At 43.1% G+C, this 23,821-nt stretch overlaps 2 protein-coding genes and 8 non-coding genes across 14 annotated transcripts in view; 3 read left to right on the plus strand and 7 right to left on the minus strand.

The window, feature by feature from the left end:
* The window catches only part of LOC147226981 (protein NDRG3-like), a 14,665-nt gene extending 4,726 nt beyond the window's left edge, over nucleotides 1–9,939 (minus strand). The window contains exons 1-9 of one of the 5 annotated variants that reach the window (XM_086158854.1): nucleotides 9,775–9,939; nucleotides 5,069–5,167; nucleotides 4,576–4,608; nucleotides 1,534–1,639; nucleotides 1,249–1,369; nucleotides 882–944; nucleotides 714–774; nucleotides 555–641; nucleotides 33–89 (exon numbers count right to left, since the gene is read on the minus strand). In XM_086158854.1, the coding sequence (XP_086014980.1) occupies nucleotides 33–89; nucleotides 555–641; nucleotides 714–774; nucleotides 882–944; nucleotides 1,249–1,369; nucleotides 1,534–1,639; nucleotides 4,576–4,608; nucleotides 5,069–5,128 (588 nt within the window). In that variant the 5' untranslated portion in view covers nucleotides 5,129–5,167; nucleotides 9,775–9,939. Of the gene's footprint in view, nucleotides 1–32; nucleotides 90–554; nucleotides 642–713; nucleotides 775–881; nucleotides 945–1,248; nucleotides 1,370–1,533; nucleotides 1,640–2,866; nucleotides 2,980–4,575; nucleotides 4,609–5,068; nucleotides 5,168–9,168; nucleotides 9,439–9,774 lie in introns of those variants that run through there. The other 4 variants (XM_086158856.1, XM_086158858.1, XM_086158855.1 and 1 more) reach the window with 4 other exon arrangements.
* Nucleotides 9,940–12,742: 2,803 nt separating this feature from the next.
* On the minus strand, nucleotides 12,743–12,824 carry trnal-aag (transfer RNA leucine (anticodon AAG)). The gene has a single exon. It is a non-coding gene; the product is annotated as a tRNA-Leu (tRNA).
* A 124-nt stretch (nucleotides 12,825–12,948) lies between these two features.
* On the plus strand, nucleotides 12,949–13,022 carry trnav-aac (transfer RNA valine (anticodon AAC)). Its single transcript has one exon. It is a non-coding gene; the product is annotated as a tRNA-Val (tRNA).
* A 989-nt stretch (nucleotides 13,023–14,011) lies between these two features.
* On the minus strand, nucleotides 14,012–14,093 carry trnal-aag (transfer RNA leucine (anticodon AAG)). Its single transcript has one exon. It is a non-coding gene; the product is annotated as a tRNA-Leu (tRNA).
* A 912-nt stretch (nucleotides 14,094–15,005) lies between these two features.
* trnal-uag (transfer RNA leucine (anticodon UAG)) lies at nucleotides 15,006–15,087 on the minus strand. Its single transcript has one exon. It is a non-coding gene; the product is annotated as a tRNA-Leu (tRNA).
* Nucleotides 15,088–15,196: 109 nt separating this feature from the next.
* trnai-aau (transfer RNA isoleucine (anticodon AAU)) lies at nucleotides 15,197–15,270 on the plus strand. The gene has a single exon. It is a non-coding gene; the product is annotated as a tRNA-Ile (tRNA).
* A 1,583-nt stretch (nucleotides 15,271–16,853) lies between these two features.
* On the minus strand, nucleotides 16,854–16,935 carry trnal-aag (transfer RNA leucine (anticodon AAG)). Its single transcript has one exon. It is a non-coding gene; the product is annotated as a tRNA-Leu (tRNA).
* Nucleotides 16,936–17,637: 702 nt separating this feature from the next.
* Nucleotides 17,638–17,719, minus strand: trnal-aag (transfer RNA leucine (anticodon AAG)). The gene has a single exon. It is a non-coding gene; the product is annotated as a tRNA-Leu (tRNA).
* Nucleotides 17,720–18,020: 301 nt separating this feature from the next.
* Nucleotides 18,021–18,102, minus strand: trnal-uag (transfer RNA leucine (anticodon UAG)). The gene has a single exon. It is a non-coding gene; the product is annotated as a tRNA-Leu (tRNA).
* A 1,668-nt stretch (nucleotides 18,103–19,770) lies between these two features.
* tmem81 (transmembrane protein 81) lies at nucleotides 19,771–23,567 on the plus strand. Its single transcript, XM_086159974.1, has 5 exons — nucleotides 19,771–19,965; nucleotides 20,068–20,213; nucleotides 21,948–22,063; nucleotides 23,020–23,166; nucleotides 23,557–23,567. The coding sequence occupies exons 1-5, from the start codon at nucleotides 19,771–19,773 to the stop codon at nucleotides 23,565–23,567; spliced, it is 615 nt and encodes a 204-aa protein (XP_086016100.1).
* Nucleotides 23,568–23,821: the final 254 nt, after the last annotated feature.

Here is a 23,821-nt window from a genome sequence, read left to right on the forward strand (position 1 = left end):
GTGTGTGCGTGTGGGAGTTTGAGTGTGCTCACAGTGCTGAAGTGGTGTCCCATGATGATGTCCACCATGTTGCTTGTCCACCCGCTCAGCTGCAGGAAAGAATAATTACATTAAAATGCAAGAGGTAACGTTTACTTTGCCCCGAGATCCTGCGAGACAGGAAGTGCAATGACTAATAAATAATCGGGTTTATTCCACAAACGTCTTGCTTTATTTATACGCGAGGGACTGCAAGAGAACGATGTCCTGACTCAAGCAGACGGGCAGGTCAGGACTCACACTGAGCTCGCAAACATTGAGTTTTATTGGTTTGCACTGACTAGAAGTGTCAAGGGGTTCTGACGCTGCTGAGTGTGTGGGTCCCTCAGACCCTCAGGAAGACACAAACCAGGGACCTTTATCAGCCCTTGCAGGAGCCTCATCCAGATGACAGATGGATGAACATGGCTTGCATCGGGTAAAATAATTTCAACAGCCTCAATCTTGACTTTTCAAGTAAATCCCTTGCTCAACTCGGTTTAACAGACTAATTGTGAAGTGTGTGTGGGTGTCACCTTGGAAGCTGCCCAGTCCATCCAGCCTTTAGCACAGGGGTCAATGTTGATGAGGACCAGACCCTCCACCAGACCAGGCTCCTGCAGCTGTAACACAAGGTCCTGTTCATCGACCACTCGGCGCTGGTTGAGGGAATCATTAAGGGCGGAATTACTTACGGCGAGTTTGGTGAGGACATAGGCGCCTGCTCCAACCCCAATTCCGATCACAGTTTTCACCCTGGTAATACACACACACACACACACACACACACACACACACAGGGACAGTGATGTGAAGTGAACAGTAAAGAGGTGTTAATACAACACCTGTCATTCGGCACTCACTGGAGCTGTGTCAGAACAGATGGCAGCATCTCGGCCAACTCATCCATGGTGGGGTACTGGTACCTGCAAACGCGAATGCATGCATGCACGTACACACACACACACACACACACACACACACACACACACACACACACACACACACATATATACGAGACACTGTTGGTTTGATCTGTAAGTGCAACATTTCTATCAATCACTAAAATCAGTTGTCGTTCCAAAAGGTGGTGATTCTGGTGTTTTCCCTGCTGCTTCTCGTGATCAAACTGCCTGACAGTCTCTGCAGGCTTTCACAAATTTTCATAAACACTCAATTCTGTGTGTGTGTGTGTGTGTGTGTGTGTGTGTGTGTGTGCATGTCTGTTACCCAGTGGGGAAGATGGGAGCGTTCTCCTGCTGTCCTGGTGCATCGACATGCAGGACGGAGAAATGCTGCGTCACTTCCTGCATGTCCTCGTAGTTGAACAGACTGTTAAAACAGGACTTGTCTGATTCACACACACACACACACACACACACAAACACATTTTTACTGCAGCATCCGATCAAGTGAATGGGACTGAACACACATCTCAATAAGGGGATTTGTGAGGTCATTGTGTCTTGTTTCTTTGAATGATGTAAATATTTTTGTGCCTTTGCAATCACTCACGGTTCAGCCCGATGTCATGGTAGGTGAGGATTGTGGGTCGGTTGCCCTTGGCAACCCCTCTCATGGTGACATGCAGCACACCGTGAGGCGTCTCCACATCGTGCTCCTTGAGAACGAGACAAAACCACAGCTTTCATCATGCTGGGAGGAGGAAGTGAAGACTGCAAAGGAACTGTTAAAACACCTGGGGTTCTGGACGGGCCTGGTGACATGCTGATATCTGCCTTTCTCAGACTTAAACAGCAACTCCTGGGTTCAGAAGGCTGACTGTGGGTTTAAATGTGCGTTTGTTTTCAGACCAGCCGAATCTGAACCCTTGATGGTTTGGTTCCGCTGAGCTCCGGTTCTCTGCAGAACCAACCGGCTCTCGTGCTTTCAACCACCGGCAGCTTCCCGCTGCAGGCTCAGGAGCTCCTGTAATCCCATTACTCAGCGGACACCTGACAGATCCAATTAATGGAGCCTAAGCTTCCCTCTTGTGCGTGCAAACATTAGGGCGGAGCGGAAAAACAAAAAGATGATGTCGTGATGAATACTTCGCCATTAGCAAAAACAATTAAGACATAATAAATATAAATATATTTCAAAAATATACAATAAAATAGTGTCGCTATCGGAAAGAAAAGTTGTTATATTTTAGCTTTGGATTTTTACACGTATTCATCCTCTTAGCCTGAAACTTTTTTCCTGGGGATTAATTTCTCACCGACACTATCTATAATAAATCTGACAGCAGCACTTTTCAACTTTAAATGAGTAATCTAGATTTAGTTGTAAAATCATTTCTTCCTGATTTTATGGCATTTTTTCTGCAATATTGATAATGTATAGAGGATTTTTCCTCAAGTTTCCACCAGTTTCTCATATATTTTCAGTCAGATTAAAAAAAAGTAATGTCCATTTAAATAGAGTTTTATCAGAATCTTTTACAAAAAACTGCGAGGAAAAGTATTTTTATGAAACTCATTCTTCAGTTACAATACACAATGTTTGACAATTCATAGGATGTAAGACACACACACACACACTTTCCAAGCATAGGTAAGTGTATTCCAGAGCGACGGAAAGCTAAATCTGATAATCACATACAAACGCAGCTTTTACATCTTAACCCAATTAAAGTCACGTCATTGTCCTCAAAGATCTGCTTTTGTTGCCTCTTCCGCTGTTTGTTTGTAAATCACGCGTGAGAAACCTGGGAAGCCGCTGCCGTGGCGCCCGTCTGCCGTGCGGCTGCCTGTCACGTCAGCGGGTAAAGACAGCCACCGGCTCAAGAGGCTTCCAGCTAGCGACGCGTGACTCGGGCTACCGGCCGTCTGATTGGCCCACTCACCACTCCGACTCCCAGAGAGCAGGAGATCTGGTGCAGGTCCAGATCCTCGGCCATCGGACCGGCGGAGAGGTGGCAGGAAAGACCGAGTGTTTGAGCCTCGTCCACTGTCTGCCTTCCCGATGAGGAGCGAAGGCTTGAGACTGGATCAGTGCCCATAAGCCCTGCTCTCATTGGCCAAAAGCTGTAATATCCCCCCCCCCACTCCTCGAGCCCCACCAAAGTCCTCGCTCTCATCCTGAATCCAATGAGGGCACTTTGGATTTTAAGAAGTTGACTTAACAAGCGCAGTAACTCATTGGACAGTCCATCGACACGTCTGCTTTTCAATCGTGTCATTCAAACCAACCCCAGTGTTCTGGAGTTCAGCTTTTGCTAATCGTGGGTACATTTATCTGCTCCACTACTGACTTAGCAAAGAAATCTCTCTTTGCACTTTTGTCCCTCACTAGAAATACCACCTCCAGCAGCTCCATCTTGCTGTGACGGATGAGAGTTGTGTCGTCTGCCACTTTGAGGCTGTTCAATCTCTCGCCTCCTTTCTCCTGCCCTCCCTTTAACTCTTCTTTCACTTTTCTCACTTAAACAAATCTCTTTTGGTGTTGAACCATTCTCTAGAACCGGTTGACGTTGTCACTGGATCGACACCGTCAATGGTTGGTCTTTGTACGGTCGTAACATTACAGCAACCGAGTGTTGAGGAAATCCCGCCCCGATGATGTTCCACGAACGACGACGACTGATACAATCAAACGCTTTGGATAAATCAATAAAGCGTGCATAGAGCGGAATATCGCACACCAGCATTCCGATTCATTCCCTCAACAAACCAACCTGTTCTTCAGCAGTGGGTAATTTCATCCTTCCGACCATCACCTTCAAAAAACATTTTGCTGGATGAAAAGCGCGTTGGTCGGAACATTCTCCAAGGTTCCCATTGCTCGACACCAATCGCCTGGCTGCTCCTCCAAGCTCCTACTCTTCATGCAAATCCTCCATAACAGCTCTATTTACGTCTCTTCAGTTGCCTTCCAGATCTCATTGGGGAGATCATCAACCTCAGGTGCTTTCCCACACTTTAACTGTTCCCCATTTTGCTTCAGAGTCACAGGCCCCTTCATTTCTGTTGCCCCCGATTCCGTAAGCTCACCATGAATTCCGTTGTAGAGATTCCCAATGTATTTACACACAGACAGTGGGGGATTTTAGGTCAGGGGAGCCACAGATTTTTTGAAGGAGCTTCACTGCTGTTTTTTTTTTCTTTTGTTTTTTGTTCCACCTGCTGAACGTCGACCCTTCCTCTGTTCTCCCTGCAGGTCCGGGTTCCACAGCTCTTCATCACTACGTGAACGTGCTACTGTTTTTGGAAGCGACTCCTACACAGCCGAGTAGCAGCCAGGATATTTTTTCTCTGGTCACCGCCGGCTGCAGCGGGAGTATGTTTAATACAACAGCAGAGCCATTTTCTACCACAGAACAATATCTTGATTTAAATTTTCCATTCATTTCATTTACGTGTACTCCTGAACCGAGCTACTGTTTGACCATTGAACCACACAGATACTTCAACCTCAATCAGATCTTCCCAAACTTCAAGAGGACATGTGTCCTCATTTTAATCAGGTTTCCTGTTATGGGGTTGCGAAGAAAATCCTGTTTCAAAAAAAATGGATGCAAAACTTTGGAGGTGATGTTCTGGAACCTGGACTCACCTGACAGTCGAAGTCCTGCAGGTTCCTGCCGTTCTGAAGACAAAGACAAAAGGTGTTCTTTGTCAATCCCAACGCTCATTTCAGAGACTTTTGAAGACTAATTCAAACACAATTCAAACTCAAGCGTGACATCTGACAGGGCAAAGGATGGGTTAGAAATATAGCAGACAAGTATTTTCTGAATGTATTGCCTGTGACATCAAACTGCAGGTTTCTTTAAGATCAAAAATAGTGACGCCTCATTTTGAGGTCTATGAATTGTACTTTGACCAAAGTTTTTCCCGAAACATGGAAAAATGTAGTGGGTAAACTACTTGAGCCATTTTTAAAATCAAATCCGCAAGAATTTCTTGAAATAAAATAACACGATGTTTTGATCAAGCTGATATCAGGAAAATGAATATCATCTTGACTACATTTTCCTACTTATTTATGTGACATTTGCTTTTGGTAAGACACTGCCGACTGGCGAACGCCAAACCCTCCCCCTCACCTGTCCAGTCAGGAGCGGTTTGATCTCTGTCAGCTGGACGTCGTGAAGCTCTTCCATCATGGGACACGTCGCTGCTAAATCAGCCTGACAACAGTCGCCCTGCAGAAAAACACAACTATATTTAAAGCTCTAAATTTCAGACCCCCTGTGGTCTTCAGCTCCCGCGCAGAATAAGACAGTCAGAGTAAGAGCACATTACATTCGGCCTTTCTATCTTTCCTGTGTTCATCTGATGGGAACAATCGGGGGGATCAAACTGCCTATATGTCTCCTCATTACATCCAAGCAGCGGGAACCAGACCTCACGATGGAGGTATGGAAATGTCCCTTCATCATGTGTAGTTTTATCTGAAACCCAATCTGGGTGGATGTGGATGTGGGCAGGGAAGGACAATGAGGAGATGGGATGAGTCAGAATACCGAGTTAAGAAAAAAAGACGATAAAGTCAATAAAACTGGACACGGAGATCAGAGCTAAGACGAAACAAGACAGGACAATTTAGGCTGTGATAAATCGGGTGGGATAACCTGAACTGAGATAGGATCGGTTTCACCGGTTTCTATTATAATTTCTCTTACAGTTTCAAATTTATTGCACGACCATTTAAAAGGACTCTTCCACTGAGATGAAAAAACAAAACGTTAACACTATAAAATCCTCAACAGACATGTTTTCAGACACGGCCTCTTATTTTTTGCTCATGCTGGGTAACGTTCTCTTTTGTGTCGAGGTTACATAAAACCGGTGACTTGAAGATCAAAATTCCCTCTCAGATCTGGCCCAGTTTGTGCTCGCCTGCAAGTGACAGCAAAAGATGAGGTTTAGCCGAAATTCATTTGTGGCAGTATCTAGGTTCACAAGATATTCTCTGAAGTGATGGCTGCACGTGTGTGTGTGTGTGTGTGTGTGGGCTGGCAGGTTGGGTAAGAGTGGCTTGGCTGGATGATGAGCTTCCTGCAGGCCTTCTGGCTCCAAAACTAACAGATAACTAAGTAACTGTGAAACTGCAGTAGCCACTGAAAACACACACGTTATGCACTTCTTGCAGCCTTTGTCTCTGAAAAGCGCAGCGAAATCGTGGAATTCACTTCAAATCAAGTCCACCTTGGATCTCTGCCTGCGGCTGTTGCTGATAGAAGGTTCCCTAACTTTTCTTTGCGGTGCTGGTGGAGCGCTAATGTGGGAGCAAAGGCACAGCGATCACGATGGCAGAGCCATGGCATCACCTCTAAAAATAGCACCTCGTCCCTTTGTTAGCCTATGCATGTTTCCTGCTGCATGCAAACGTGTAATAACATTAATTAAGTCTGCATCGATCGGCGGGCTAAAGAGGTCAGCGCTGATGGCGAACAACGCTGCTCTCCTACTCAGTCTCTGGTCCGAGAAGACAGACTGCCCGATATTTCGTACGGATGAAATATGATTGATCCATCAATGCAAAACCCCATCTTTAAATTGTAATAATTTTCTTATAAACTACTTCTAATTTTACCACACTTCTCCAATAACTTATTTCGATTTTTTCACGAAACCACTTGATCCTTCTCAAAAGTGAATCAAGGATAATTTTCAGGTACATTTTTTTTCAAGAAATCAAGAAAATATCAAGTCGATTGTTTATTTATTTTGAAAATTTCCAACTTTGAGATACTTTTTTTTACAAATGATCTACCGTATTTTCCGGACTATACGTCGCTCCAGAGTACAAGTCGCACCAGCCATAAAATGCGTAATAAAGAAGGAAAAAACATATATAAGTCGCACTGGAGTATAAGTCGCATTTTTTGGGAGGGGGAATTTATTTAATAAAAACCAACACCAAGAATAGACATTTCATCTTGAAAGGCAATTTAAAATGAAAATAGAATAGAGACCAACAGGCTGAACAAGTATAGCCTATATGACGCATAAACAACGAACTGAGAACGTGCCTGGTAGGCTATGCTAACGTAACATATTATGGTAAGAGTCATTCAAATAACGATAGCATATAGCACATGCTACAACCAAACAATCTCTGTCACTCTTAATCATTAAATCAAACGAAATCTTCTTCTTCTGTGTCACTTCTGAACAATTCCGCCAACTCCGAAGGTAGACAATGCGCCACTTCCTCATCTACTGGTACGTCGCTTACGTCAGAGTCGCACTTGCAGCTCCTATTATTCCAGCCTTTTTGGATCCCGGCAGAATGGCGTCCTTGCTCTGATAGAGAGGCGATGGCGTTGCATGAAGCGGCAACACCAGGAAGGTCCTCCTGCAGAGTCATTTCTATTCATCTCCTTGGCAGACGCAACTGTCCTGTTGACAAGCCTCTCCCGGCTGCACGTTGTTCAAGCACCCAAGTGTTAACTCGTTCCTCTGGCCGTGACCAGCTAGCTTTTAGCCCGCGATAAGCTTTTTTAGTTTTCTTCATTTCAGTAAGAGTAACCTCCGCTTTTCACCGGTCCCTTACAAGTTTCTCACTAACTTCAAACTTTCTGCTGCTCGATCGCCATTTTCGGCTGCATATTTCACTACATCCAGCTTGTAACCTGCAGAATATGATTTTCTTTTCGGTGCCATTTTTGTTCTGCCCTTCTCAGTTGTTTTTATAAGTTAGCGCGAATGTTGAAATGATCCATTTTTATAAGTACAGAAGTCGCTGGCAACTTCTTTTTTCACAACCCATTTCTGCCATGACCTGCCCCCGCTAAATTTCGATTGGTTGGCATGTATGTGTGACGATCGCCGTTATATTGAAGACACACACGCAGACACAGACACACACATATCAGAGCAAGAGAGCTCAATTATTTCACACATAAGTCGCTCCAGAGTATAAGTCGCACCCACCGCCAAACTATGAAAAAAAAACGCGACTTATAGTCCGGAAAATACGGTAATACATGGTCTGTTCATTGAAACCTAATTCAATTTAAAATTGTTTCCATACCAATGCAGTCCATGGGGCCTTGCTCTGGAACCACAGCACCCACCTGTATTAATCTTACTTTATATTATGATAAAGATAATTTTTTAAGCTGTTTTTCCTGAATATGTTACTGTCATATGACAATGTTTGTAAACATTGTTATTTGTCTAAATTGTGACTCCCAGCTACATCTGCAGTCATATCAGGGAAGAGAAAAATGTTGCGCTAAATTGAACATCACGGTGTGATTAAAAGGCAGATCTGCTCGGCTGTAACTGCATCCAGTCTTTGTACAAAAACAAGCGAAGGACATCACTGTAAAGGTCAGCTTGTGTTTTATTTAGTTGGACGACCGCTTGTTCTCTGTGACAGAGAGTTACTTCTGCGTCTGGACACAAACAGAATCTCTCGCAGGATTGACGCTGCACTTGCTACTGTCACCTTATTTTACACTATTCATCTGCGTAAAAGGAGGCAAACCTCAACAGCTTACATGAGTAAATAAATGTTGAAATTATGTTTTCTTTCCTCTCCCATTTTTTCAGATTTATTCTAATCAACTAAAGCAACTACAGTAAAATAAAATAAATAGATAAATAAATATAACATAAGGATAAGGGGAGGCATCTGTGTTTCTATCCTTTCGGTGTAATAATGCTTCTGGCTCTGCTGCTCGCTCACTCGCTCGCCCACACACATGCACATACACATCTGTTAAATTATCTGTAACACACTTGGACTTGGAGATCTGTTAAAGGTAAACCAAAGATAAAAAATCACAGCAGTTGAATTATGGGAAATGTAGGTCACAGTGGATATGTTCAGTAATGGTGCTGAATGGATTGATCATGAACAAACTGTGCCATCCAAAGGGAAGGAAAGCAACAACCTGAAAAATGGTCAGAAATTATCAGAAAATTAGGAAAAAATGATTGAAAGGTAGAAGGGAGTCAGCTTATAATACTGAAGCCATTAAAAAATAATTTAAAAAAAAAACTGATAAGAAAATGTTACATCGCAATGTTAAAAGTTGAAATTTCTTCCTCCTAGAAGTGTCTTTCAGGAATAAATGAAAAATTCTGTTTTTGAAATTTAAATTGAATAAGTCAAAAAATTTCAATTAAATGTGTGATATTGCAAGAGGGAAAATTGATTTAAAAATCACAGTATAAATGAAATACTCACAGATGAGACATCAGGGGAAAATGTGTTTTCCTGGTGAGGATTTTGTTTCCTCTTTGGATCGAAAGCTGATTTTTCTATTTAAACCGCCAATGAGCCGGATCGTTTTTCGAGAATATAACACTGACTTTCAGTCATCCTATCAACATTTTATGATTATAACGTTACAATTTCCCTAACAATATATAATATGCGTTTATTCTAATATTTTTGTGACTTCTATTTAATTAAATCATAGAATCGAACATTATCCTCCTCAGGTCTTTACCGTAAAAAGCAGCTCCAGACGGCCAGCGGAGGCTTAGCAACCGTTACTAAGAGCGAGGGAGCGACGGAGAGAGACAGAGAGAGAGAGAGGGACACACACACACACACACACACACACACACACACACACACACACACACACACACACACACACACACACACACACACACACACACACACACACACACACACACACACACACGACGGTCACAAACGACAGCTCCGCGAGTGTAAATCGGTGACACGCTGGCCAGCTAGTTAGCAAGCTAACTAGCTAACTAGCGTTCGACCGCTCCACGGGGGAGGAGGACCCTCGCCCGCCGGCCCCCGGTAGCTGCTCACCGTTTAGCCCCGGGTTTCGACCCGTGTGCGATCCGAGCAGCGCGGCGGTCCCGGCGGGAGATGCGGTGACGGTGAGCCGTGGACGGACGGGTTCTGCTTCGATGTCGCGACGCTGCCGCCGAGCACCGAAGTTCTGTCAGCGGCACGCGGACAGACAGGGGGCGGGGCTACGTCAACGTAAACAACAGGTGGTCACGAGGTCATCTGACGGGTTCCCTTGGAAACTGCTCGCTCTCTCTCCCTTCCCTCAGGTTCAGACAGTTTTAGGAAGAAATTTTAAAAATGTCATTTTAATGTCACTCAATTTTTATTTTATTTTATTTCGATGCCAATCATTGAGAAACTGTTTTTTTTTTCTATTTCTTCTTCTTTCGGCTTTTCCCCTCAGGGGTCATCACAGCAAATCAACTTTCTCCACCTAACCCTATTCTCTGCATCCTCCTCTCTCACACCAACTACCTTCATATCCTCTCTCACTATTTTCATAAATCTTCACTTCAGTGTTCCTCGAGACCTCCTACCTGACAGCTCCGATTCAAGCATCCGTCCACCAATATATTCACTCTCCCTCCTCTGTGCATGACCCAACCATCTCAGTCTGGCTTCTCTGACCTTCTCTCCAAAACATCTAACATGTGCTGTTCCTCTGATAAACTCATTCCTGATCCTATCCACCCTGGTCACTCCCAAAGAGAACCTTAGCATATTCAGCTCTGCGACCTTTCGCTCTGCCTTGTCATTGTTACTGTATCTAGGCCATACCGCATCACTGGTCTCACCACTGTCTTGTACACCTTTCATTTCATTCTGGCTGATAGTCTTCTATCCCATAGTACCCCTGACACTTTTTTCTGACTCTTTTCCACACTCTCCGTTGCTCTGGACTGTTGACCCTAAGTACCTGAAATCTTCCAACTTCTTGATCTCCACTCTGTAGCCTCACTGTTCCACCCTGGTTCCTCTCATTCACACACATATACTCAGTCTTCCTGCAACTAACTTTCATTCCTCTCCTTTCCAGAGCATACCTCCACCTCTCTAGATTTTCCTCTACCTGTTTTCTGCTCTCACTACAGATCACAATGTCATCTGGAAACATCATGCTCCATGGATATTCCTGTCTAACCTCATCTGTCAGCCTGTCCATCAACACCACAAACAAGAAGGGACTCAGAGCTCCACCTTGAACTTCTCTGTTACCCGTGTTTTCAATTGATTAATTTCAATATATTTAAAGGCAGCTGCTCGGTATTGTATCAATATTGAATTATAAAAATCCCACTTGTGCTCAATGGACTGTGAGAAGATGACGCATGCGTATGTATTTATAAAGAAAGTTATGAAATTATTGTTTCACCGTTTTTTAAAGGAGTAAGATGGCCTGATATGTCTAACCATGCCCTGCTCAGTGTCACCTGGAGTGATGTACACACATACAGAGTGCACATTTTTTGATGCGAGTTCATGGATGGCATCAGGAAGACTTATTTAATCTCTCCATGAGGACCTCTGTCCCCTCATGAGTCAAAAAATACAGTAAACAAAACAGCATTTATGTGGCGGTGTGAGTTTCATTATTTACTTCCTGGTTCCTCCTAGCGTGTTGAAGTGTTGTTGACCAAGACACTGAAACCTATACTGCTGCCTCTGCTCTGCTCAGTGGTTGCCCTCTACTTGTGGTTCATCAAAGTTGGGTGAAATGCAGAGGTTTAACAACTTCCAGGAAGGGACTGATGGCATATCTAAAATATAAAAAAAAGAAATCACACATATTCATATGATTTGATGTTTGTAAGGTTTACTAAAATACCCTATGTTAATGAATTAAAATCATCACCATTGTAACTCTGAGCTCAAAACAAAATAAATGTTCATTGGAAGAGACAGATTTTTGGTCAATCACAGTGATTCTGAAATGGGGGAAATGGCTTGCTGTGTTATACATTAAAAAGCACACAAACACACACACACACACTGCCCTCAGTGTGTGTTCTGCAAGTCTGTCAACATACCGTGAGACCATCTGTCAACCTCTGACACCACAACCACCACTTAGAAATCCGATGTAACATATTGTGGAAACATAGCGGATAAATTCAACAATCACTGGAACAGAGAGAAACACATGCATAAAAGGCAGGACCCAAATATAAATTAAATGTTAAATGTTCGAGGTTGAATCACTCGAAAAAACCAAGCCATTGACTTTAATGACAGAGTAACTTCTTGGTTATTATTTCACAATAACCTTGATGTTTATTTTATTTCCAAAATATTTCATACGTTTTCTGTAACATCAGATGAAAAAACAACTGTCTAGCCATTGTGTGAGAGAAAAATGTAACAAAGCTAACTCAGACAATATCACCTTGAAGGCATTTAAGAGTTGAATTAAAAAATTGCCAAGATAATTCATTATATTATACTGAATTGTTTTTGATTGTATTGTATTATATTACCCATCCATCCATCGCCTGCCACTCATCCTGAAATCAGGGTAGCGAAGGATGCTGGAGCCGATCCAAGGTGTCATAGAAAGAGAGGCGGGATACACTCACTCATTCGGGGATATTTTTCCAATTTTTCTAATTATGATATTAATAATAAAGAACATCATTGAATAACACAACTGTAGTCTCAAAACAAATTAAAAAAAATGAGCAAAATCGAAAAAAAGATCAGCAACGATAAAAAGAAACCAAACCGCTGAGAAAAATTGAGCATATTCAACAACTATGGCAGGTTAGATGAGCTGCTCAGAGCATTGTGCTGATAACACTAAGGTCAAGGGTTCGATCTCCATGCCGGCCAAGGGCTTGCCTTTTAGCTACTGTAAATCCCTTGGTTGTTCATTACAAAAACCATCTGGAAAAAAACAGAAACCAAATTGCAGAGAAAATTGTCAAAGGCTGAAGTATTGCAAGCAAAAAAAAGAGGTAATTGGGACGGTAGATAAGAGATGACTCTCTGGCAGTGGTGGGATTCGAACCCACGCCCCCGAAGAGACTGGAGCCTTAATCCAGCGCCTTGGACCGCTCGGCCACACTACCGAGGATTTCTGAACATAAAAAGCAAAAAAAATTGTTTCTGAATAACACAGGCGTAGTCTCAAAGTAGATTAGCAGTTCAAAATAGAGGTGGGGTAAAACAAGAGCATATACAGCTAAAGAGTGTGGCCGGTTAGCTCAGCTGGTCAGAGCGTGGTGCTAACAACGCCAAGGTCGCGGGTTCGATCCCCGTACTGGCCATTGGTTTCCCTCTTAGCAATGGGAGATCTCTTGGTTGCTACTTGCAAAAACCATAAGGGATTAAAATTTACCTCAAATCCCCCTGCTGGTGAACTATGACTTCATTGTCCGTGGAGTTTGCTCATGGTCTGCCAATGTTTTCAACGCAGCTCTTCTTGTTGGGGTTCTTGAAATGACTTTGCCTCCCGTTCCATGGCATCCTGAAGTTCTCATTATTTGCTCGGTGTTGTTGGTCTGCAAGGGCTCCAGATGGAGTGGGTCTTGAGGAGGGTTTCACCTTGGACCTGAAGGGACAGAGGAACATGGTCGAGTGACCTTTTTGGGAATTTGACTACACTTCGTTTCAATCTGGTGAGAGTCGTTGACGACTCCTTTCATACCACGACGGATTATGCAAAGATGACCACACCAAAGAACACAAGGAAGTCCGTGACCTGTTCAGTAAAACGATTGAATGTAGAGTCTTGAAGTTCACTTAGCCAATGTGCCAAGAAGCAAAGAATGGCAAAGTCACAAAATCAACAAACACTTTCCAAAGATTAAAAAAAAACAGTGACCAAATTGCAGAGAAAATGGGTCAAGTGACCTTGTTTGGTTATTTGAATACACTTAGTTTCAATCTAAAGAAAGTCATTGACACCTTTCATGCCGCGAATGGTTGTGCAAAGATGGCTTCTCACCAAAGCATACAAGTAAGTGAGTCAGACCTGTTTGGTAAAACGATCAAAGATGGAGTCTTGAAGTCCACTTAGCCAATGTGCCAAGAAGCAAAGTATGGCAAAGTCACTCAGACAACAAACACTTTTGAAGATTTAAAGAAAAAGTAACCAAATTTCAGAGATAATTGTCCATGTGTGAAGTATTGCAAGCCAATAGAAGAGGTCATTAGGATAGCAGACGAGGGACGACACCATGGCAACCGGAATACCTTCCAAGTCAGACTTATCACTTGCAAATAAAAGAGGTCATTAGGATGAGAGATAACGTTCTGGCAGTGGTGGGATTTGAACCCACGCCCCCGAAGAGACTGGAGCCTTAATCCAGCGCCTTGGACCGCTCGGCCACACTACCATGATTGCTGCACACGATCGCAAAAAAATCGACCCTCAATAACAAAAGACTAGGTCAGCGGTTCAAGCTAAAATGAATAAAATTTCAGCATACTTATAAGGCACTGCAGCCGGTTAGCTTAGCTGGTCAGAGCGTGGTGCTAATAAAGACAAGGTCGGGGGTTCGATCCTTGTACTGGCCATGGGCTTCTCTCTTAACAATGGGAAATCTCAAAATCTCACAAAAATCATCAGGAATTAAAGTTGACCCCAAATCCCCCTGCTGATGAACTATGATTGCAGTGTCCATGGAGTTTGCTCATTGTCCATGCCAGGAAATGGTGGGATGACATTTCCAATGCCGCTCTTCTTGTTGGGGTCCTTGAAAGGACTTTGCCTCCCATTCCATGGGATTCTGAAGTTCTCATTATTTGCTTGTGTGTTTTTGGTCTGCAAATGCTCCAGATGGAGCGGGTCTTGAGGAGGGTCTCACCTTGGCCCTGAAGGGACAGAGGAACATGGTCATTTGACCTGATTGGGAATTTTAATACACTCAGTGACAATGTTGAGAGTCGTTGATACCTTTTATACCACGAATGGTTGTGCAAAGATGGCTCCACACCAAAGCACACAAATAAGTGAGTCAGACCTGTTTGGTAAAACAATCAGACATAGTCTTGAAGTCCACTTAGCCAATGTGCCAAGTAGCAAAGCGGCAAAGTCTCTCAGACAACAAACACTTCTAAAGATTAAAAGAAAAAGTAACCAAATTGCAGAGAAAATTGTCCAAGTGTGAAGTATTGCAAGGAAATAGAAGAGGTCATTGGGATAGCAGACATGGGACGACACTCAGGTAGCTGGAAAACTGTCCAAGTCCAAAGTATTTTAAGCAAATAAAAGATGTCATCGGGACGGCAGATACAGGATGACACTCTGGCAGTGGTGGGATTCGAACCCACGCCCCCGAAGAGACTGGAGCCTAAATCCAGCGCCTTGGACCGCTCGGCCACACTACCGAGGGCTACCATGCACAAGAGCAAAAAAATCGTGCATCAATAACACAAGGGTCGGTTAGTATTTCAAGATGAAACGAAAAAAAATGGAGCATACTCGGCAAGGCACTGTGGCCGGTTAGCTCAGCTGGTCAGAGCGTGGTGCTAATAACGCCAAGGTCGTGGGTTCGATCCCCGTACTGGCCATGGGCTTCTCTCTTAGCAATGGGAAGTCTCTTGGTTGCTCCTTTCAAAAACCATAGCGGATTGAAATTGACCCCAAATCCCAATTCAAATGACTGTGGAATCCGCTGATCGTACCAGGAAACTGTGGGACAAAGTATTCAAAGCGACTCTTATTGTTGGGGTTCTTGAAATGACCAAATTCAAGAGAAAATTGTCCAAGGTTAGGATATTGTGACATGATTATAATACGATATGTTAACATGCATTCATTGTATTTACTGTTTATTTTGATTGTAGTCCTTGTGTGACGTGACGATACTCACGTCCAGAGAGTGACTCGCAAAATCCCCTACCGCAAATTGTAGAATGTCCTTCCTCACACTAATATTTCAGTATCAATCGAGAGACTGTTAAAATGTAACTGCGAGACCTCATCACATGATGTCAAGGAATGCACTATTCCGTATTCTCCCACTGACACCCCCTGCCCGTAATCAATCAAAGTAGACCCGCGGCTTTGATCGGAGCGTGGTTTTACGCGGCCCTGCACCCCAGGTGAAACCAAAAGAATGAGTATATTTGTAGACGGATGCTGGATTTGGAGCTGCCAGGCAGGAGGTCTGGAGGAAGACCAACGAGAAGATTTAGGAACTTATTGAGAGAGGATATGAAGGTAGTTGGTGTGAGAGAGGAGGTTAGAGAATCGGCTTAGATGGAGAAGGTTGATTTGCTGTGACGACCCTTCATGAAAAGAGGAACGGATTCCACACAAATTGGTTTTGGTAGACGTTACTTTCAAATTTGTATGACATCTTTTTCCCTATCATTCCACAAAACAATTGATACGACAGTATCAGAAAATCTTAAATTTTCAAGTTTGTCAATTGTCTTGTCATATTCTACTGACAAATTCACTAGATACCAATCCCTCTCCATAGAAAGATCTCACAATTTCGGTTGAAGTCCTCTTTTCGAACGACAACTTATTTGACTTATCAGGGGCATAATAATACAGATGGTTGACCAGGAACTGAATAATGAAAGGATATCATCTGCTCAGCTCAACAAATTGTTTATAATTTTCTAATATTTCTAATTCTGATATTAATAATAAAGAACATCATTGAATAACACAAGTGTAGTCTCAAAACAAATGAAAAGAAATGAGCAAAATAAAAAAAAAAAGATCAGCAACAATAAAAAGAAACCAAACCGCTGAGAAAAAATTGAGAATACTCAACAACTATGGCAGGTTAGATGAGCTGCTCAGAGCATTGTGCTGATAACACTAAGGTCAAGGGTCCGATCTCCGTGCTGGCCAAGGGCTTGCCTCTTAGCAACTGTAGATCTCTTGGTTGTTCATTACATAAACCATCAGATAATGAAACACTTGAATTGAAAAAAACACATTCTAAAGACTTATGAAAAAAAAGAAACCAAATTGCAGAGGAAATTGTCCAGGTCTGAAGTATTGCAAGCAAATAGAAGAGGTCATTTGGCTAGTAGATATGGAATGACGCATAGCAGAAGGAAAACTGTCCGAATCTGAAGTATTGCGAGCAAATAAAAGAGGTCTTAGGGACAGTAGATAAGAGATAGAACTCTGGCAGCGGTGGGATTCGAACCCACGCCCCCGAAGAGACTGGAGCCTTAATCCAGCGCCTTGGACCGCTCGGCCACACTACCAACAATTGCTGCACACAAAAGCAAAAAAATACTCTGGGAATAACACAAGGCAAGTCTCAAAGTAGATTAGAGAAATCTCAAAATCTCACAAAAATCATCAGGAATTAAAGTTGACCACAAATCCCCCCGCTGATGAACTATGGTTGCAGTGTCTATGGAGTTTGCTCATTATCCATGCCAGGAAATGGTGGGGCGACATTTCCAACGCAGCTCTTCTTGTTGGGGTCCTTGAAATGACTTTGCCTCCCATTCCATGGGATTCTGAAGTTCTCATTATTTGCTTGGTGTTGTTGGTCTGCAAGGGCTCCAGATGGCGTGGGTCTTGTGGGAGGCTATCATTTTGGCCCTGAAGGGACAGAGGAACATGGTTGTGTGACCTGATTGGGAATTTGAATACAATCAGTTACTATCTTGTAAGAATCGTTGATACCTTTTATACCGAGAATGGTTGTGCAAAGATTGCTCCAAATCAAAGCACACAAGTAAGTGAGTCAGACCTGTTTGGTAAAACGATCAAACATAGAGTCTTGAAGTCCACTTAGCCAATGTGCCAAGAAGCAAAGTATGGCAAAGTCACTCAGACAACAAACACTTCTAAAGATTTAAAAAAAAGTAACAAAATTGCAGAGAAAATTGTACAAGTGTGAAGTATTGCAGGCAATTAAAAGAGGTCATGGGGACAGTAGATACAAGATGACACTCTGGCAGTGGTGGGATTCGAACCCACGCCCCCGAAGAGACTGGAGCCTTAATCCAGCGCCTTGGACCGCTCGGCCACACTACCGATGATCGCCACACACAAGAGCAAAAAATCGACAAGGTCACGGGTTCGATCCCCATAATGGCCATGGCCTCTACTCTTAGCAATGGGAAATCTCTTGGTTGCTCCTTGCAAAAACCATAAGGGATTAAAATTGACCCGCAAAGTCACTCAGACAACAAACACTTTCTAAAGATTAAAAAAACAGTGCAAGGAAATAGAAGAGGTCATTTGGCTAGTAGATATGGAATGACCCAAGGCAGAAGGAAAACTGTCCAAAGATGTCAGAAGATGTCATTGGGATAGCAGACATAGGATGACACTCTGGCAGTGGTGGGATTCGAACCCACGCCCCCGAGGAAACTGGAGCCTAAATCCAGCGCCTTGGACCGCTCAGCCACACTACCGAGGATTGCTAGCATAAAAGCAAAAAAATCGTGTATCTGCTGCAAAAAGTAATTTTGAATCCCACTGATAATTTTAAAAGTGAAATAAAAATTAAATAACCCCTAAATGGCAGTAACAACTTTATGGAGACAAACAAAAAAACACATAGATGAACAATATGAGAAGGCAATTATGTAATAAAAACTCCCCTTGGATGAGAGGCAAAATGTTTTCAGAGAAAAAATCAGGACGAGTTTTCACTATAAGATTTGCCAAGGATTAATCATGACCTGGATGCCAATAGACAAACTAAGAAGACAATGGCAATGTGTGACATCCTTCATCCAGGACTGCAGTGGTTTAGTTTCACCAAGAAATATTTCTCAGATACATTTGGGAAACCTTTTTTCAGTGCTACAGGATGAACTGATTCTCTGAAACGCCGCCAATTCTATTGTTACAGGTCACATATTAAAAAAAATCCATTTGTTGACTTTCACAAGGCCTTGCTTCTCAATCCAACTTTGATAAATGACATTGTGTTTGTTCAGTTTGGTTGATACACCGCTTGGAGTTGAGTAAAGACAAAAACGAGAGGTCTTTCTCTTGTTTTCAGAGAATTTCTGACTTTCTGAAAAACGGACTTTCAAATTTTATTGACACAGCACTGATTTTAAAAGTGTTAAAGTCATTGCTGCTAATTCGATGACCAATATTTAGTGAAAGCTGTGTCGGGAATAAAAGTTAAGACGAAGGTCGGCAGAAGACGCTCTGACGTGCTATTGTTTTTTTTTTCAGTGTATGTCTGACATCTGCTGGTCATTTTTGGACCTGCATCACCAAATACAGGACTCGCTGCTATAAAGCAGATTATTATTATTATGTTTCTGGCATTCAATATCTTGAATTGAATGTATTTTGGACTATATGTATTTTATGGTGCATTTTATCACCAACATTTATGACCGAGGATGTATTGAATCTTTTGCATTTTCCTCATAGGATATCACAAATTCCCTTCGATATTTGGAAGCCTTCTTGAAATGTACCCATTTGTTTACACAAGAGAGTGAATTGTTGGATGTCAGTATTGGTGGCCCCGTGAGTGACAGGTGACCAGGCGGGTTTCCCCTCCCACTATGCCATCTGGGATCGGTTCCCAACCCATGGTTACTCTGCAGGACAACTCTCCAGAATGAATATTAGATGTCTGTCTTTCCATCGGGGGTATACTAAGTTTGCTTTCCCATTTAGCAATGTACACATATCCATCCAATATGTGAAAACAATGCTTCCCCTTTCTAAATGTCCCCATTCTCTATGTGATATCATGGATTTCCTTCCTCCACTTTGTGACATCACTGCCTTTTGCTGCTTTGCGTGATTCACAAACGCACATTGATATCGACTTTGTTGGATTCTGGGTAAGATGTCACTTCAATTGTCTTTTATTTTTGTATTTAATGATATACCTTGTCCTAACACAAACATGTCAATAAACTTGTTAGCTGAAGGGCTCTAAACCTCTGTCCGAAAATGTATTAATCAGGATGATCTGATATGTTGTTGGTGAATGTAGAAGGTGGCAATAAATATGTTTCAATGCACAATATTATCTCTCAGTAATCCATTAATTAGCTAAATTAGAAAATCGAATCCTTTTTCATTTCTAGAATTTCCTCTGAATCATGAGTCGTCCAGTCCTCCTCCTTGTCGCCACTGTCCTCCTGACACCAGCTTACTTGGAAGAAGTACCACTGGAGATGATTGTTGCCAGCACCCCCTGCAGTGCCACATGTGGCCTGGGGTTGAAAAAACAAACTCTATGCTTGGTGAACGACAGCGAAGCCGCAATGGAAGAAGGCAACGAAGCCACAAACGAGGTATGTGGAAACCTACCATCTCAAACCGAATGATTAAAAATATGTGACATGAAAATCAAGCGTGATCTTTGAATACCAAAAGTGGTCTGATTGCATGAACAGGAGCTGGATCGGTGTCGCGAGCGCACAGTAAAGTGCCTGGAGTCGTGGCAATGTGGACTTACCACCATGACGGTCATGGAAGGGCAGAGGGTAGAGCTTGACTGTTTGGGAGAAGTCATGAAGGCCATCGGGAGGTTCTCCTGGAGGTGAGCAGAGAAGACAGAAAATTGATTTAGTATTAGTGATGCACCGGTTTGCAAGGAGAAGGTTTCAGGTTTAGGGTTGGGTTCTCTCTGTGGAGTTTCCATGTTCACCGTCCCTAGTTCTCTTAAGGTTCTCCGTCTTCCTCCCGCAATCCAAAACAGACAGTAGGATCATTGATGACCCTAAATTGTTAGTCGGTGTGTGAGTGATCGTGAATGGTTGGATGTTTCTGTATGTGACCTAAGACTGAGAGATGACTGGTCGGTGTTTAGAACCACCTCTTGACCACAACGCCAGCTTGGATTGGCGTCTGCTTCCCCTTTGACCCTGTGAGCAGCATTGTTATTTATGCTATTCTTATAAGGATCAGCTCACTTTCAAAAATGCACAGAACTAAAATTAATCAAGCAACTTAGTAACATATATCCAATTGACTTCCAATCAGTGTGAAAACAACAGTTCAAGAAAAAAATGAAAAACTACGTAACTAAAATCACACTGTCACCTCTGTAAGACCACACAAAACGTTCACGTCAACATGCCAGCTCAACTCTATGCCAAGTGTCTAGATGCTTAACTCAACCACATTTTCCACAATTCATTCATTCATTCATTCATTCATTTATTCTCTACTGCTTATCCTGCTCAGGTGGCAGCTTGTTAATAATTACTGTGTCAAAAACACTCTGACCTCCAGAATCTGTCCAAAGTCTTTGGATTATCATCTTTACCGGGGGAAACCGCAGGTTCATGCTCATACACACAGTCACATTAGCCGGTTTGTGCAAGCAAAGTTTTAAACAAAGTTGTGGTACAACCCTTTGTTTCACCAATCCTCTTGAAAACTGCAGAGAAATAAAATCTAACCATTGAGTGCGTCTCCAAACAGACTAGGGGGAGGTTCTCCATCTTTAATCAACATTTCATCATCTGCAAATATTCTCAACAATACCAAGCTTCTTCTTTTCCCTTTTCCTTCAGGATTCACCTAACCAACTCATTTGCTTCCAGCTCGCTCCTCTGCATCTCTTCTCTCACACCAACTACCTTCATGTCCTGTTTTATTTCACCTATAAATCTCGACTTTGGACTTCCCCTAGGTATCCTGCTTGGGATTTCCAACCCCAGCTTCCTTCAACCCCGATACTCACAATCCCTCCTCTGTATATGTTCTGAACCATCTCAGCCTGGCCTCTGACATTATCTCCTCAACATCTAACAAGTGCCATTCCTCTGATGGACCAATACCTAATTCTGTACATCCTCGTTTCTCCCAAACTGTACCTGAGATGCACTGTCGCTCAAGAGCACCCTGTCTTGTTTTATATAGCGTATGTGTTTTTTTAAGAGCTTCAGAACATATTTTGTGGCGTGATAATTCAATAAATGGGGTATTTTTTTATTGTATGTGTGCTAAATTCTGCATATCTTGCTCGTCAAGCATGATTGGACAAGGGGCGGGGTTTGTCCTGTTACGTCACCTGTCAATCACAGGACAGCCATATTAATCATGGACGTCCACCCTTTTTTTCCCCACTAACGGAAGCCTCGAGCATGGCGGGAATGTCAAATACTTCAACTCCAATTAAAGTAACTGTCAAGAGTTAAATATGTTATTATCCAGTCAAAATTATGAACGCTTTTAGAGTAAAATAGAGGCATACAGTTTTCAACTTGAACCTTCTTAAAACGTATTGCTGGAGAACTTCACTGACGCTTCAACTTTTCTGGTTTAGGGTGTCATGGCGCTACGCCCGAGGGATTATAACCTCCGACGACTTGCTGTTTTCCCGCTGGAAGGCTCCTCTGCTGGACCGGGTGATTCTGGATCCCGTCGAGGAGGCAAACGCAGGTGAATTTATGCGGCCGTATTTTGGCGTAGGGGAAGGAATGTTGAAGCTCCTGGGTCAGCGGCGGAGAATATGCGGGGCTCGACACGGAGGAGCGCGCCAAATTCCTAAAACACTTCTCAACCGGTGGAAAAAATAATGTCCACCGCCGCTTAGTGGCACTTTTTTCCACAAAAAAGTCTCACTAATGTTCCCGCGACCACGTCCATGTACACGCCCCAGGCTATAAAGCCGTATCATTTTATAATCCATAAAAAAAGTTTTTAGTGCTTAGCTAGCTTTTAATAACGCTAGCAGCTAGCCCGCTCTGTCTGTGCTCCAAAGGCTAGCGGCTAGTCCCGCTCTGTCTGTGCTCCAAAGGCTAGCGGCTAGCCTCGCCCTGTCTGTCCTCCATAGGCTAGCGGCTAGCCCCGCTCTGTCTGTGCTCCAAAGGCTAGCGACTTGCCCCGCTCCATCTGTGCTCCAAAGGCTAGCGGCTAGCCTCATGCTGTCTGTGATCTGATGGCTAGCGGCTAGCCCCGCGCTGTCTGTGCTCCAAAGGCTAGCGGCTAGCCACGCTCTGTCTGTCCTCCAAAGGCTAGCGGCTAGCCCCGCTCTGTCTGTCCTCCAAAGGCTAGCGGCTTGCCCCGCTCCGTCTGTCCTCCAAAGGCTAGCGGCTTGCCCCGCTCCGTCTGTCCTCCAAAGGCTAGCGGTTATTGTTTCATTGGGGTTTTACAGATTGTTGTTCACAGGTCTTCTTGTCACAATTCAAGTTGGCTCAGGGAAAATCATACTAACAAGGCTATTAGCTAGCTGCATATCGGCTTCTTGCTAGCCGTGTTGCAAAGACATTGGAATTTGGTGGGAACTACTGCTATTTGGGGGGGTAAGCCCAACTTAAAAACCCAAACCAACTGAAGCTCATGCTTTTATTCCTAAATGTGAAAGAACAACTACTAATTAGCCTTTTATTTTTCAGGTACATATCGCTGTGTTGTGCAGGACACCACCCTCCACAGTGTGAAGCAGGTTTACTGGGGGATCAGGATTCTGTCCCCCGGATTTCTCAATCTGGACTACGAAAACTCCCTGGCCCAGTGGGACGTAGATGAAAAACAGAAGACCCGTAGAATGTCAGATCGCCGTGGCTTTGGGATCAGCCTTGTTTACATTGTAGGTGATTGCTTCTGGCCACCTTTGTTGACTAACTTGACTGTCTACAACAGGGTTGTGCAATTACTTTGGCTGGCGGGCCACATTTCTTATGTGATTTTTATGCACGGAGAACGAAGTATCATGTAAATTGAACAAAATGAAAATTGCAATTTAAATATTTAAAGTTTTTGCCATTTTATTTTAATTTTCAAATCATCAATGATCATATAAATGTAAAAAGTAAGGAGCTTCTAAATTCAATATTGATTGAAAATACTTGAGGAAAATAGTTTGGATAAAAAATAGCCGAATTAAAAAGCAAAACGGACCAGATGTGACCCGTGGGCTGTGAAATACCCAGGTCTGATCTAGAAAATGGTTACAGACAAGTATTTTGGATACAATTGCTATTGAGAAGCTAAAGCCCATGTTTTGGGGTTTTCAACAGGTGCTGATTAGTTTATGCCTAGCGGTCCTGACGACTACTCTTGTGGCGTTTGGTCTCCACCTGATGGTGGCCTGGAAGAACCGACAATACAAACCGGTCGACCCAGATGACAGATGGGATGGTTTGCGACAAATTGTCTACTTCTGTTTGTCCAGAGCGCCTTTTTCGCTTCTGTTCC

This window comes from Fistularia commersonii, chromosome 14 (genome assembly GCF_037954325.1).
Source record: "Fistularia commersonii isolate RoL2024-O1a breed Wild chromosome 14, RoL_Fcom_v1.0, whole genome shotgun sequence".
NCBI classification, from domain to species: domain Eukaryota; kingdom Metazoa; phylum Chordata; class Actinopteri; order Syngnathiformes; family Fistulariidae; genus Fistularia; species Fistularia commersonii.

Excerpts from the sequence above, each read along its gene's own strand:
- tmem81 (XM_086159974.1), top strand. The coding sequence starts at position 19,771 with ATGAGTCGTCCAGTCCTCCTCCTTGTCGCCACTGTCCTCCTGACACCA. Across the intron at positions 20,214-21,947 it reads ATCGGGAGGTTCTCCTGGAG|GGTGTCATGGCGCTACGCCC; the intron begins GTGAGCAGAGAA and ends TTTCTGGTTTAG. Across the intron at positions 22,064-23,019 it reads CGTCGAGGAGGCAAACGCAG|GTACATATCGCTGTGTTGTG; the intron begins GTGAATTTATGC and ends TTTATTTTTCAG.